Source organism: Hypomesus nipponensis, chromosome 10 (genome assembly GCF_054491055.1).
Source record: "Hypomesus nipponensis isolate SF chromosome 10, ASM5449105v1, whole genome shotgun sequence".
Lineage (NCBI taxonomy): Eukaryota > Metazoa > Chordata > Actinopteri > Osmeriformes > Osmeridae > Hypomesus > Hypomesus nipponensis.
In genome coordinates, this window is record NC_140370.1 from 6,534,053 (window position 1) to 6,549,627 (window position 15,575).

General features: G+C 46.0%; 1 protein-coding gene across 1 annotated transcript in view; it reads left to right on the top strand.

Annotated features, from left to right (window-relative positions):
* Positions 1-10,170, top strand: part of st6galnac3 (ST6 (alpha-N-acetyl-neuraminyl-2,3-beta-galactosyl-1,3)-N-acetylgalactosaminide alpha-2,6-sialyltransferase 3) — a 33,714-nt gene extending 23,544 nt beyond the window's left edge. The window contains exons 4-5 of the mRNA XM_084708343.1: positions 3,916-4,023; positions 5,415-10,170. Of these exons, the coding sequence (XP_084564469.1) occupies positions 3,916-4,023; positions 5,415-5,604 (298 nt within the window). The 3' untranslated portion in view covers positions 5,605-10,170. The remainder of the gene's footprint in view (positions 1-3,915; positions 4,024-5,414) is intronic.
* Positions 10,171-15,575: the final 5,405 nt, after the last annotated feature.

The window sequence follows — 15,575 nt, forward strand, 5'->3', positions numbered from 1 at the left end:
GATTGACATTTACCTAGGGAGCCTCCGTGTGAGAAACATGGTGGAGAGGAGGACGAGCCGCTCTCCTGCTCCAAACAAGAGGGCCTTGTCCGCCCAACACACATGTTGGAACAGTGTCTCAGCCGCTGAACTACAGTAGACTATCCTCAGCATTCACAAATAGACGATTTTGTCTGATGACATGAAGAAAGTGTTTCTAAACAATGTGAAGATACCAAGAAACATTCGTCTACACTCACAAACACACACACACACATACTCTTGAGATGCATTCCAATGGACCCCTGCTAAATATGGTTAAATATAGTCAATATCCTTGCTCTCCCGGGTTACAGCATGAACATGAGGCCTTGTGTGGTTGCAGCACTCCAACAAGGGACCCACGATGCTGTTGGCACTTGAATGTACAGCACAGAATGTCAGAGCAATGTCAGGCCTTGGCTAGAGCTGGTACAGTTGGGCGCATGGGGAGTTGAGAGCCTCTATCTCCACACAGCATTCTCCTCTCCTGTCCTCCCAAAGCTTGTATTGACACATGCTTTAGGAGGACAACAAGGCCATTAACCTCGGGGAGAGAGATGGTCGGGGCCGGATTGACAGTGCATAGCGAGAGAGGAGAGGAACAGTAGACTTTAAACATGAAATATATATTTATGTTGCAGTCCAAACTGCCAGCTAACCAACAGTTACACCACAACAGCCATTATTTTCTTACTTATCCTTTTTCCAACAAAATCCATTCAATTGAAAATCTCAATTTCCAGACAAACCTAAAAAACAAAACCTCCCTAGTTATAACTTTAGCTCTAACACCCCCTCAGAAAACAATAAGAGAGAGAGAGAAGGTCAGACTAGAGAATAAAAGATGCACATCATTTTCTGTTGATGGTTTGAAGAGGGTTTTTGGTGTCCAGGGGCGATTGTTTATGGCATAAACTGCTGTCTGTTATAGATGATGATAGTCAAGCGAATGTTAACATTAGTCTCAAAGAGCACAACTAGCCTTTTTGTTTTGCAGGTTGTGAAGGTCAAACTTGATAACCCCTGCCACGTCCACAGGGAAGACTTAACACAGCAATGGTCCAGAAAGCTTACCTCATTACGCCTCATCACCACCATTACAATAAATGACTGTGCAGTGCCTTGTGTCAAGGGAACAACCATTTCTCCTCATGGCTAGCTGGAGAATGTTGTCATTGCTGTGTCCCAAGGAGAGTTTTGGAATTTAGAGGAATAATGTATTTGTATTTGCTGTTAAACCTGACCAAGGGCTAATGTCACTAATCTCTTCCCTTGTTTTTGAATACAATTATCAATTCACCAGCAGATATCCAATTTTCCTTGTTTTCACCGGTGTGTGTGTGTGTTTGTATGTGTGTGTGTGTGTGTGTGAGAGAGAGAGAAAGCATATGTATGCGCTCAAGTCTGAGATCTAGCTGATGTTTGGATCCAGCTGAGATCGATGCATTGTCTTCAAATCACTGCAGCTGCTGGCCATGGTTATAAAAGACACCATGTCTCCTCTGGCTTGGCTGTCTGTAGCTGCTGTCACCCAGCAGTCCTGAGGCCTTGAGTGTGTTTGTCCTGGCCCGGGGTCTGGGAGATGGGTGGGGATGCGATCGCTGTCGGCCAGGAGAGGAACAGACTCAATCTGCTGTGATGAGAAGAGAGTTGCCCGTCACCGACTCTGGAATAGGTTTTTCCACGAGAGATGGATGACCAGGCAGTCAAGTCCACTGCAGACCAGCACTCAGGTGCTCAGAGATCAGACTGCACTGTGCCGTGGTTTCATCCGATTGGTTCTCTGGCTATGAACAATTAACTTTGATGCATCGCCATGGTCTAGTTTCCCTGGCTTGATAAGGTCAACTTCTAATCTCCGGGGAAGTCACTCAACCAATTGAAGCATAATGGCCAACGTAACTCGGTCTCCCTGATAGTGTACCAATGGGCTGGCAGAGTTAAAAAACTGCTTGCAATCGAATATGAAACTCCAACTCAAAATAGTTTTGACAGATGTCAAATTGTATTGGAGTTGCACTGGGATAACAAAGCCCAGTCACAGTGAAATGGAGGCCGTCGATGTTTGATCTCGTTCACGTGGATATCTCCAACTGTGAGTGTCGAGCTTTGTGTTTTTTGAACAAAAGTTGTGATGGAAGCTGAGGAGAGTTTTTGGAGGCACGCCGGTCTCACCCCCTGCCTCCGGCCTCACACTCTGCCTATGGCCTCACACTCTGCCTATGGCCTCACACTCTGCCTATGGCCTCACCCCCTGCCTCCGGCCTCACACTCTGCCTCCGGCCTCACACTCTGCCTATGGCCTCACACCCTGCCTATGGCCTCACACCCTGCCTCCGGCCTCACACCCTGCCTCCGGCCTCACACTCTGCCTCTGGCCTCACACTCTGCCTCCGGCCTCACACTCTGCCTCCGGCCTCACACCCTGCCTCTGGCCTCACACTCTGCCTCTGGCCTCACACTCTGCCTCCGGCCTCACACTCTGCCTCCGGCCTCACACTCTGCCTCCGGCCTCACACTCTGCCTATGGCCTCACACTCTGCCTATGGCCTCACACTCTGCCTCCGGCCTCACCCCCTGCCTCCGGCCTCACACTCTGCCTCTGGCCTCACACTCTGCCTCCGGCCTCACACTCTGCCTCTGGCCTCACACTCTGCCTCTGGCCTCACACTCTGCCTCCGGCCTCACACTCTGCCTCCGGCCTCACACTCTGCCTCCGGCCTCACACTCTGCCTCCGGCCCTGGCAGGTGAAGCACAACATGTACTCACTGACTTAGTGGATTATTTAGTTAGACCCAGTTTGAAGTGTCGGACTTCATTTTTCAACCACCCTTCATTTCCCAGTGCCGGTAGGGCAGGCCTGTGTTGGTGTGTCAGCATCAATCTGTCTCGCCTTGCTCTTCTCAGGTTTTCCCTGGTGTTACAGACATTGGGGGAGAGAGAGAGAAAAAAACATGCGTGAGTTTTTGTTTTCGAGTCTGCTCTATTCAAAGTCTTTTTTTGTTTGCCTGACATTGAGGCCAGTGGTGATTTGTAGGCAAGCGTTATTCATCTTGTTTCTTTTCATGAAGTAACCGTCAGATTGCTACAGAGAACATTCAAGCCATTTTATAGCCATGGTGTTGCCCAGTTCACGGACAAGTACCACGTATGGGCAGCATTCAGAGGGATGCTGCGCTGTCTTTCATTTGATTTTTGATGCTGTTGTTCTGTTCGGTCTAGCGCACAATATGTCCCCCTTATCTGATTCACTCAGTTGTTTGACTTATTCAGCTAACCCTAGCTATGTGATTCACCCAGTCATAAGCAAAGTAAACATGTATATTTGATTATGACTCAAGAGACCTTCACCCGGCATGTTTTTAAATGTTATTTAATAGATCATCCGATGTCACTTCTCTTTCCGTTTTTTGTTGTTGAAAAAAATGAAAGAAAGACCATGTTTCCTCATGGCCAGCTTGTAGATGACTACAGTGCGTGTACTGGTGTTTGTGCTTGCTGCAGCCTAGTGCTGGCTGTAGGAGTGACAGATTGCTAATGAATAATGCGAGAGAGAATAGTGAGGTACTGACAGCCTAGACAGCAGCAAGCGGCTAAGCTGTGTATCAGTGATAATGTGCGATTTCCCTTCTGTGCTGCTCTAACCCGTCATTGCAACAAATTGGCTTTTTGGTTGTTGTCCCCCCACACACACACACACACACACTGCCACCCTCTGACCCCTCTAGCCTCAGTGTTTGTGTGTGTGTTGGGGAAGAGGGATATTGTTTGCTTGATCATGACTATGATTATGAGCCAGTGACCTTTGTATTATTAAGGTCCTTCATGCAATTATTGCTTGCTTTACTATGGATGTAAATGAAGCCCACATGGACTTGTGTTTGTGCGTGCAGGATTCAGTCAGGGTCCTACCTCAGCACTGGCTGGTTCACACTCATCCTGGCCATGGACATGTGCAAGGAAATCCACGTCTACGGCATGATCAACGACACGTACTGCAAGTAAGTGACACACACACACAGACACACACAGACACACGGCAAACTCCTAACAACCGTTACAAGCACATTCCCTGCGACAGTGAACCTTCCACTGCAATTGTCACACCTTCCACTTTGGGAATGTGTTGCCGATGGCACAGTATGAATTTAATGGTTGAATCTACATACACAGATCCATAAAGGGTCTCCCTGAACAGTGAATACCATTATATTCCCCACGCCCTCCTGCTTAGAATCCACTGCAGGTTGCCGGCTGGCTCTTGTACTCAGCAGGTTGCCAGACTGCAGCACCTTATCCCTCTCAAGTTATAATTCAGTTGAGTCCAGAGATCCTTCTTCCCTGGTGCCGTCTGATTACCGCCTGGCCATAAGGCACTTCAGGGGGGATTTGACAAATAAGATGTTGGCCCCTCCGGGCGCTGTTGTTCATTTCCCCGGATGCCTTGCTCGCCGCGACTGGAACTGTGCTCACACATTCCTACCTCACAGAGCTGTCTCTCAAGAATAGACGGCTTATTTATACGACAGTGTAACGTGCTTCTGAAAAAATGAGAGCTTTTTCTAGACAGACATCTGCTGTAGGCACAAGACGGGAGATGACGAGATTAGCACGGCGGCGTCAAGGACGCTTGCCAGTGTAGCACCGCCTTCCCATGAAAGACAACAGGAAATGGAGTTTCATTGCGCTTTACAACTCATCACGCGCAAAGTCTGCCGTGCTTGATGCATGGCAGCACAGCTCCGAAAGGGATTTCTATAACATCCCCAGCCCTTAGAAGCATGCTAGCAATTGACCCCGCCAGTCGAGCTGTAATTGAGATTCTACAGGCGGCATAGAGACGGGGAAACAGAATGCATCTGTTGGCTCTGAGGCCGTGCTGGAGTGTCTGCAACAGAGTCGCGGCGGGCTCAGACTGGCCCGGTGCTGCAGGGCCGGGCATTAACGTGAGCCGTCTGTGGACCAGGACATGGGCACACCAAGGTTGTTACAGCTCTGCAGCTAATGGCGTCCTCAAAAGCTGCTCGTTTCACATCATGATCCTACTGCGGTCATTGTTTTTTGGGGGTGTATTTACAGAGATGAGTTCAGTAGAACTTCTAGTATGCCCTTCCTACTTCTTTGCCCCTCTGTGTTGATGGAACCCCTTTCTCCTGTTGTTCTGTACTCCTCTCTTTGTCTCTCCTCCCTCCCTCCCTCCCTCCCTCCCTCCCTCCCTCCCTCCCTCCCTCCCTCCCTCCCTCCCTCCCTCCCTCCCTCCCTCCCTCCCTCCCTCCCTCCCTCCCTCCCTCCCTCCCTCCCTCCCTCCCTCCCTCCCTCCCTCCCTCCCTCCCTCCCTCCCTCCCTCCCTCCCTCCCTCCCTCCCCCCTCCCCCCGTTCTGCCTCTCTCCAGGACAGAGCACTACAGGAAGGTGCCCTACCATTACTATGAGGCGGGAAGCAGGGACGAGTGTGCTGAGTACCTCCTGCATGAGAGCGCCCCCTACGGAGGGCACCGCTTCATCACAGAGAAGACCGTGTTCGCCAAGTGGGCCAAGACACACTCCATCAAGTTCTACAACCCTTCCTGGCAGCTGTCGTGACCCCTGGCACACACATGTGGGTCTACCTGGGTCACTGTCCAGGCCTCTGGCAATATCGGATGACACACTGGCATAAAGGCACGTCTCTCTATACAGTCTAAATGTGTTAGGAACAAAACAGTGTATAAACGATTACGGTCTCCACTCCACTCCCATCCTATACCCCTAATCCGGACCTTTCCGTGAATCCCGTCCATAAGGCATCCTGCTGTGTTTGGGGTTCGGGGATTAGGAACCTGGTTCTTGTCCTGCTTTGTTCACATTCAGGAAGTGAGGAGCCCCTCTCTTGGTCCTGGAGTTGAAACGTCAGCAGCCATGCCCTCTCTCAAAGACGATCACACTAGTCCCAATCCTACTGGCCAGATATGAATTTAAAACAGTGGAATGTTTTCTGTACTTCCCCTAAACTCGTTACCGGCAGATGCTGCAATGTAGTTGTGAGGATGTCTCCACGCAATCATCCAATCACACGAGCGCAGCGTTTGATAGGTGGATGACTCGGTGGAATTGTGCCGAAAAAGGACACATGGGGCCTTTGATCCATAGGATTCCCGGCATCAACAATGTTTTGATGCAGCGTATATTTCCTGGCTGAGCCAGACTTTCATGTCTGATGTGGGTGTAGTTCGGCCATCGTATGGGTAAGAAGCCAGATATCCATGTAACAACTTCTACTGCTTTGATGGTCATCTTGGGTGGATCTCCTGTCAAGCTATGATTGGGTATATGTGGCAGACTAGCGTGACTGTACCCTCAAGAAGAAACACATGAAAACTCCACCATTGCAAAATCAATCATTGCTTTCCTTTTTACTGCTCTGTTCACCTGTAGAACACCTGAAATGTGTGGTGTTTTTTTGGATTTAATGCTGTGAAATTGATTTTGTAACGGAAGCATGCCTGTGTAAGCTGGATGTTCCTTGCGGCTAATAGTAATTTATTTTAGAGCACAGACAGCGAGCTTGCTACCATTCAGTCATGTGCCATCTTAAGACAACAGGGCCATCCTAACAATACACAGAGCAACCGTGCAATGAAAACCCTGTCCTCTCAGACAGATGGAAACGCCGAAGCAACCCAGTGAGAAGATTGCAGCGAAAAACCGCATCGAGAGCAAATTGCTACCCACTATCATCTGTGCCTGCGATATGATGTGCATAGCTCATACACACTCCCTTATCTATTCCTGTGCCTATGTTCAGAGGATATCACTGTGTTCCCGCGTGCATATCTCCCAGTCAGAGTGACTTCAGACACCTGCATGCTCTCCAGTTCACGCCTTCACCTCGGCGGGCACCATTTTGAACCCCTTGAGTGGGTAAAATAAAAAAAGGTGCTGAAGCGCATTAAACAGCAGCCGACACCGTAGCCCGCCTGACTCGGAGTCAGCCTCCTCGTGTGACCTGTCCCCTCGGGGTGGGATTAGCGAGAGAACCTGCAGAATTCAGAAGACAAGAGCGAAACCGCGTGGTAGTGAGCTCTGGTTTTCGGTCGAGTCCCTGACCGAGACCGCTGTGATCACGGTCAGGTCCTGGAATGTAGTCTACTGTACCTTACACGCTCAGCAGTCACTCTATATCTACACACTGTCTTACTGCGTTGAGCGTGTTCTTACTGCGTGTGTTGACGACACTCGTGTCGTTGGCTGCGTATCCCTTCTCTTTATGCAGTCCGTGGCGTCCCAAAGCGAGTGTCGTAGCTGTAGCAAAGCGACACGGCGCTCACAAAGCCGTGAGTGGCACGGCTCTTTTTCTCCATGTTCCATCAGCCTGTGATTGTGATGACATCAGCCGCCAGCTCAGTTCAATGTCCTGCCTGTTCTCCTCTCGTCTGCTGCTCCGCCGTAGCAACCCAAGCTCCCCACCAGGACACTCACTGGCCATCACAGCGAGCCACTGTGCCCAGCCTGGCACTCAACGCTGCGCCGGGTCAACTTTGGGGTGCCGCACTTCTGAGCACTATGATGGAGGAGCAGAGTTGTATGCATGATGTTCTCTACCACTGTCCTGCGAGGACGGACCCTCCCAGGGCCTCGTGTAGCCGTCCACTGATACAAAACAGGACACGCACACTCCACAAGGCAGACATGTTGCGCCCTCCAAGTAGCCGAGGCCCCAAGGGTCTCCCGCAGAAACACTTAGTGCCCTTTAGATCGTTTCAACGTCCCAGCTCAAATAGGGCTCTGTGATGTGTGGTGGTAATGTTGATTATCATCCATTTCAAACGGGGCGGTTCAGATTTGAGATTTGTGTATCTTCGCAACGCGCCTCTCTCTCCACTCATTTTAAATTGCCATTAGTCGCTTTACATAAGTGCTTTTTATGTTTGCTGATAAACAAGCAGAACAATTCGATGATTTGTTGTGGTGAAGCACTTTTCCTTTTTCACATTAAGTGTCCTTGCTAAGATAATTTCTTTGTAGTGGATTTGTGGAAAGGGTAATGAGGAATTTGGAATTCTCTAAATGGAATTAGGTTATATTTACCACACACCTTTGTCAGTGGCAAATATGCTTCACATTTTTCCATATAAATGACGCAAAGTATGTACAGTGTTTTTATTGTAGATTGCTGTTCATTCTATGGTTGTTTGCTTTTTTGTGATTCTTTCGTATTATGTTTGACACTCCTTGAACTTGTTTTTTCTTCTGGTGTTTTTGGATTAAACTGTACAGGACGGTTGCTTAAAAACAATATTAACTCCTTATGTGTCTTATGTAAGTCAATAATATTATCTGTTAACATAGGTCATATTAGTTGTAATATTCAATGTTGGTCAAGGCATCTTTATTGTTAAGGTCTCTTATTATCACTTTTCACATGAGATGACACTTCATGTTTCAGAACTTACTTAAGCATCAGTAATGAAAAGCAAAGATTTCTCCCAGACACACTGAGAAAAGTTGATTTTTCAGTGTTTTCTTAGCATGAACGTCCTTTGTTGGTACAGTATTAGTAAAACTGCAAGGTCAACATGTATAAGTGCTTTCAGTATAATAAATAATTAGCTAACAATCAAATTAAAGATATGAAGTGAACCCATTCAACTAAATGCAGCATATTGTTGAATGCAAGAGTCAACATTTTGACAGTACTTCTCTCTAAAGACATATTGTTCCTAATATCTCAAATCCAGCCATGAAAGCTGGAGGTGCATGCTTGTTTCCGCACACTTTATTTTAATTATGAAAAATGAATCAGCACTGCCATGCAGTTGCTGATAGAATGCCAAGTCTCGCCTTAGTAGCATTTATCAAAATGTTCTACATCATAGCATCCTTGTGGGTTAGCTAATGACATCTCCCCATTGGAAAGCAAACTTGTTTATTTTGGATGCTCTTTACCTTGTTTCACAAACAACGACACCCATTTTTCTCCATGCTTGTCCCTTCCTACCCTTGCGACATCATATTTGCATCCAAACCTTTCACAGTACCCACTGCACACATTAGGTTATCTCCCCCATTACTTTCCCATATGTCTAATTGTATTGCTCAAGGTATAGTCGTTTTCTGCTGAAACCAACACGTCAAGTACACTTCGTCGACCCAGTAGGTCATTTTACACTCCTGGAAAAAAAGCCACATCAAATCCAAAGGCTCTTTTGTCAGGATTATGAATATCACGACAGCGAGGAAACTTCACATCTGATGTATGACCTCATAAGTCCATTGCTGCGAGCGTCACTCTGCCTCTTGTTCAGAGCGAGCAATGCTCCTGGAGCCTGTGGAGTAATGAATGACACTAGCATATACAACAACAGAAGGGCTAGTGAATTGTTTGGTTCAAGAAAGCCTCTCCCATCTGCTAGACTTTATACCAACATCCCTTTCCTTAATAGTTCTTTTGGAAGTGTTACCCTTTCATCTGCAGTAGATCTCTGTCCACAGTGGTCTTGTGCAACTGGCTGACTCTGTATCCAGGAAATCGTCCTGAGAGGTCTTCAATATTTTGTGTTGGGCCGTTTTCTAGTGGACCTGTAAAAGTCTTTATGTTTTACTTCCATTTCCCTACAGAGGACACGTTGAGATGAAAAGTATTTGAAAATAAATCTGTCTTAAGAGAAGCAAAAACCAACAATCAAAATCACATTGTATATATCTCCACATGTAAGCCCTGTCTGGGCAGATGGTCGTATCATCCCATACGGCAGGCATTAAGATTCTGTTAATTCTTAGATGACAAGAACAGCTGGTAGTGACCATCACAAAAATGGTGAAGGAGAAAAAATTCAGATAACGGTGTTTCTCAGCTATGTGAGTGTCACTGCACATACACTTTAATGGTTTAAAACCTTCCTATTTTATGCCAAACGTGTTTCAATTGAGAGGTGAAAAGATGAATGCAGTACATTTTTTCACATACGTGCATTTACATTTTTGCTGTGATCAACTGTAAATCTATACTTGTTCCTGTGCCCATGTATTGTGGTTATACTTAACTGAACTATGGTTCCCATTATTGTTTTGTTATTCCTAATTTTCTATAGTTTTGCTTCTGTGTTTTTTTTTTATCCATACCCACCTACATGTGTATAAAAGTCTATTTAAATTAAATATTGTTTTGTACTCTCTGTCTGAAAGTTGTTTTTAATAAACAATTGAAGCTAAATTGCAATTATGTTGCTTTACTATGGGAACTTTTTTAAAGTTAAATTAAAGTGTAACATAGTGTACTTCTAGCATCATAATTGATCTAATTATAGTTGAGCTGGCAAAACAGAACAAAGTCTTCATTTGAAGATGTTTTATTGTATTGTACATAGGTATTGTGATATGCTGAATCACAAAAATTATCGATAACCAATTTGTCACAATGTCAAAGCCTGATGATTACAAATAGTGGGGTTTGTTGTCTCCGCATATCAGTGCTCTTTAATATCCTTCTGTTCACCACTTAGATCAAAATGAACGAACCACAAGAGATCTGTCATCCCTCTTCTACCTCATCTTGTGGATTCCATATCAATGTCTCCAGCCCTGTCTTGTACACCCATCCATCAAGGTGTTAGCTAGACCTGACACCACTTGCAAGACTTCAAATACAATACAACTGAACATTTTAGGGCACCTATGTTTATGTCCAACTGTGTTTAAGTACTTATTTCCTGTTCTAAGTGGTAGTGGCTCAGGATGCGTTGGTGAGGATGGAAGATGGAGCGAGGTTTGATGACAAACTCTTGGAGTGTGCTCTGTCTGCTTGGCCTGTCTGCTCATGTATCTTAGCCAAATCCTGTTAATTGGGATAGTGCACTGAATCTGTGGTGGGTGGTGTTTCCAGAAATGCTGACCCACTGATGCTGGGCAGAGAGAAAGCTGAGGTTCTTCTAGTAACCAAAGCTACCAAAGAGTGTGCCCAGAAAAAGAAAAGCTGAACAATTTGTAACTTCCAGAAATCTCTCTCAGTTTCTCTCTCTCAATGTGTCTTGTCCCCTCAGAGGCTTTGTAAGGACATTGAGCTCTCTTTCCAATGTGTATAAAGGCGCTTCCCTAGGACTCCATTTCAGCCATGTTGCCTCATAAGAGACTTGCATGCGGGCGCTTTTTTATTCACAACCCTTTCCTACAGTATGGGGTCTGATAGGGACCGTTACACTGACAGCCTCATGCTTCGTTGGTGGTGCCCACTCCCTTCAGCCTTCCTTTCCTCTTGTCTTTACTTCCCTGTCTGCAACTGGTAGGAAATGGGTTGGCTCAGAGTGTCAGCCATTAAGTGTCAGATAATAAAACAAAATAAGAATTTAAGATTTTTTTTTACACATACACACACACAACACGTTAACTCAGCTTGAATCTTTTACACTCTCACAAACAGACAGAGAGTGTAATAATTTTATTTCGGCATTACTTGTACTTACTATAATGTTTTGGAAAGTACTTATGAAAGTATTTATGATTTTATTATGTTTTGGTGATTATACTAGTCGTTTTTTCATGGTGTAATGGTGTTGGTGCAGCCTGAATTGGCCTGGACGCTCTTTGATTTTTTATCTCAGTGAACCCTTCCTGGTTAAACAACATTGAAATAAAGAAATGAAAGAAGTGATTAGGTTGGCCTCAGGGGAAATACTTTTACCTCATTAGGAGTTGAGTTACTCAGTAATGTCCAATTTAGTTTTCTTCTACCAAGCTTGAAGTTTTCAACATAATGTACCTGATAGTAGTTTGACTACTATAAAATTCTTTACCATCTCATAAGCTTTCTCTGCTGACAATCAATCACTTCCTCAAACTAATAGTAGTTATAAAGCATCTATTCATGGATTTGACTCCTACGATTCAGCATTTGAGTAACTGACTGGGTTTTTACAGCTGTCGTTAAAACAACTCTATTATTTTAAAGGGGGAGTAGCTTTGCCCAAATTCTTGTTGGTTTCTGTCAGCAGATAAATCAAGAAATACCCCCCCACCCGACAAACACACACTCTCCTCCCCTGCAAACTCCTCTGACCGATAAGTAGGTGTCAGACAGTTTTGACAGTTTGGGGAGAGAAGCTGGTCACTCACAGCCATGTCAGTGAAGACATGTCAGTGAAGACCTGCCAGGGTTTTCATCAGCTCTGTTCATCCCTTATGTTGGAGAACTGAGGCAACCCCGTGGTGCCCCTTTGAGTCCACTGACAGGTTCCTGAAAGGTTACTCTCCTGCGAGATGAAGTTAGCATACAAGCCTGCAGCGATGTGGGGATGGAAGAACAGTCGCCTGTTGTTTTGCAGTAGTAGCAGAATTATGAAATTGTAAACAACATGGGTCCAAGTCGGATTCGTTCGTTTTTTGCGGGCAGAGGTGTTGCTGGACTTCAAAGCTTTTGATACAGTACGTTTTGTCGCAGTCAGTGTGTCTGCCTTTACCTCAAACAGAAATTAAATCTCTCGGGCATCTCTCACAACTGTCACTGCACGCCCTGCAAATAAAGAGTATGCATCCATCCAATGAAATCACAGATCTCACATGGATACGTACAATTCTCCATCTGTACTTCTGCATCCAGACGGAGAGAATGGAGGTAGGTACTGGAGAGAAGGAGGGGCCGTCAGCTTTCTGCTTGCAGTAAGACACACTCCCCCACTGTCGACTGGCAATGATATGTCATATCACACAAGCACACACAAACCAAATGTTTTCCTCACGCAGGGACGAGGCTGAGGCTAGGACGGCGCTCCTACACTGGCCAGGTCAGACAGCAGGGGTGGACAGCTGCCAGGGTGGGGGTACGTGGAGCATGGAGCCACAGCCAGAGCATCTGCTGAGGCTGAGCTGACATCAGGAGAGGCAAGCTCCTCGAACACACAGAGAGAGGGATCGAGAGAGACTGGCAGGCAGGCAGGCAGGCAGGCAGGCAGGCAGGCAGGCAGGCAGGCAGGCAGGCAGGCAGGCAGGCAAGTAGACAGGCATACGACCACTGCCTGGCAGAATAGGCAGGATAGATGGAAATAAAGATAGACAGACTGGCTGAGAGGAAGGGGAAATACATTTACAGACAGCATGACAGATGGACGGACAGACAGTCAGGCAGGCAAACACAGTGAATGTCAGTGCTGTGCAGCTGGGTCCAGTCTTCTAGAGGTCATTCAGGCAGCCAGTCAGTCCAACGTGTAGGCAGGAGTAAGAGCAGGTGTACAGTCCAACCAAATCAATCAATCTCTCAGCCAGACCGTCGTTCAGTAATCATCCAAGCCAGACAGTTGGTGAGGAGAGGGAGGGGATTGCCTCCATACATCTGGCTCTGAGCCTTGAGTCTACCTTACCCTGCTCACAGGCAAATTGGTGTGGAGTGACAGTCACTAAAGGCTGAAATTACCTCATTGAATACCCAGTAATCTGTCTCCCGACCACAGATATTGAATGCTGAGGTTTTTGGATGTGTGCTTGACATTCAAACGCAGACAGGCATCAAGAGGGGTATAAACGGTACCCTAAGAATGAGCTATCTAGGCGGATAAGGCCTTTTTCACCAAATGTGGCTATTTTCAGAGGAACACATTCACCGGGGAATGATATAGAGAGAGTCCATCATATTTTGGACTTACTGTCGTATTGACAGTCCACTGCAAACTGCAACCAAACAGAAAGTCTGGAGTTGATGACTTTCAGTTGCTAAAATGAAAACATCTACCCCCAGTTGGTCTGCTACATTATTGCATGGGAGAGCTACCAAGGGCTGCTTTCCCACTTGGCATAGTCATGGGGCTGGAAGTGCTTGTCTTCCCTCCAGCACACACACACATAACAAAGCCAGGCATTCACATACAGTAGCTCTGGGTCTCCGTCTGAACCCGCAGCCCACTCACCCCTGAAACTAGATTCCCCCTCCATCATGCCTGAGGGAACAATTTAATTACAGGCCAGCACTGAGCATAGGAGAGACATCACCCTCAACCATACTGTAATGCCAGCAACAAATAGGGGGAGCAATGCCCTGGCCACTCAGTCCTAGGCCACAAGGATTTTATTGTAAATGTAGACCAACCGAAAAGAGATAGCAGTTTAATGACCGGGGGTAATGTTTAACCAATTGAAAACTGTCAATGTTAGTTATTCGAGATTCAGTATTAGAATGATCTGGTCTGTTTCTGTTTTGGTCTATTTTGTGTTTTTACCACTAAGTAGACTTCCATTTGGGGTCCTAATGCTGGATCGGTTCACTGTGCAAATTCCCTACCACACTTATCATACCAAGAATGGGACTAGATTCCAACCCAGATAACGTGTCCTCAGGCCCTGCCTGCATGTGACCTGGAGACTACATGGCCCCTGGCTGAGGACATGACAGTGTCCCTGCCGGACAACATGCCCCCCCCTCGTTTGTCATCAAGCCCCAGGGTAATGAGAGGGGTAAATTAGGTGTACTTGTCTAATTATGTAAAGGACAAAAAAGCCAGCCAAATGCTCTCGTCAAGGTCTTCGTTGTAGCACCACAGGGAACAGTCCCTCATAAATCACCACAGAGACACTGATCCACGGTAGATTAGAGGAAACATAAAAGGAGAAGTTTATTGGGGGCCCAGGTGGACCCACACAGCCAGCCGTACTGGGGAGGATGACGGGTGATAAGTGTGTGCTGCTGAAACCCGTGCTGTGACAGCCACCGTACACACCTGCTGGTCAACACAAGGCTGTCAGGGTTGGGATGACATCAAGGGGCTCCATTAGAGAAGATCTTGCCAGGGCAAATGTACAATTAACATCTGGGGCTCCATATTGTGTACACCAACACTGTTCACTATAATGAATTAGTCCATCATGATATTACCTATACGGTATTAAACTGTGCCATAGTACAATTTCATAGTTACCTACTAATGTGATAAATGCTGTTACCTTTATAGAACTATACTAGACTAGCTATATTGTACTGCATAGTACTACAATATACTACATATGTAAGATACTATATGAGTCATTCACACAAAGCCCTTTTATTGTAGTCCCACCCAAAAACCTGATAAACTGCTTCCGTCCACCTAATGGCACATGTGTCATCTTTATTACAGCCAGGCGGTAATGCTGCTGTGGATTACTAGTTCCAGGAAATCTTTGACTCTCGGAAGTCAAATAGCTTATGAACAATTGCTTGTCGTCTTTAAACTGTCTGCCATAGCCCAATCTGGTTTTGGCTCAACCATTTGTTTTTGTGTATGTTGTCTACACCAACATAGCTCTGATTATTGTTCAAGATGTATAGTTATGAATGACAAGATAAGTCAAAATAAATAAAGCAATAGGCTTCAATGGACAATATATTCATTACAAATACCCATTTCATCTTAATGACTTTTTAGCTTGGATGCACCAGTTCCTTCAATGCTCCAACAACAATTAAGTTTAAACCAATCATCTGTGCGTTTGGCCTCATTAGCCTAATCTATTGCACCTGCAACACGCCTTCTACATCCCCCTTTAGTATAGCCCATTTCCTCTTAAATTCAGTCCTCAAACACGGTAAGCGTTAAGACCATGGAGAAATACGACAG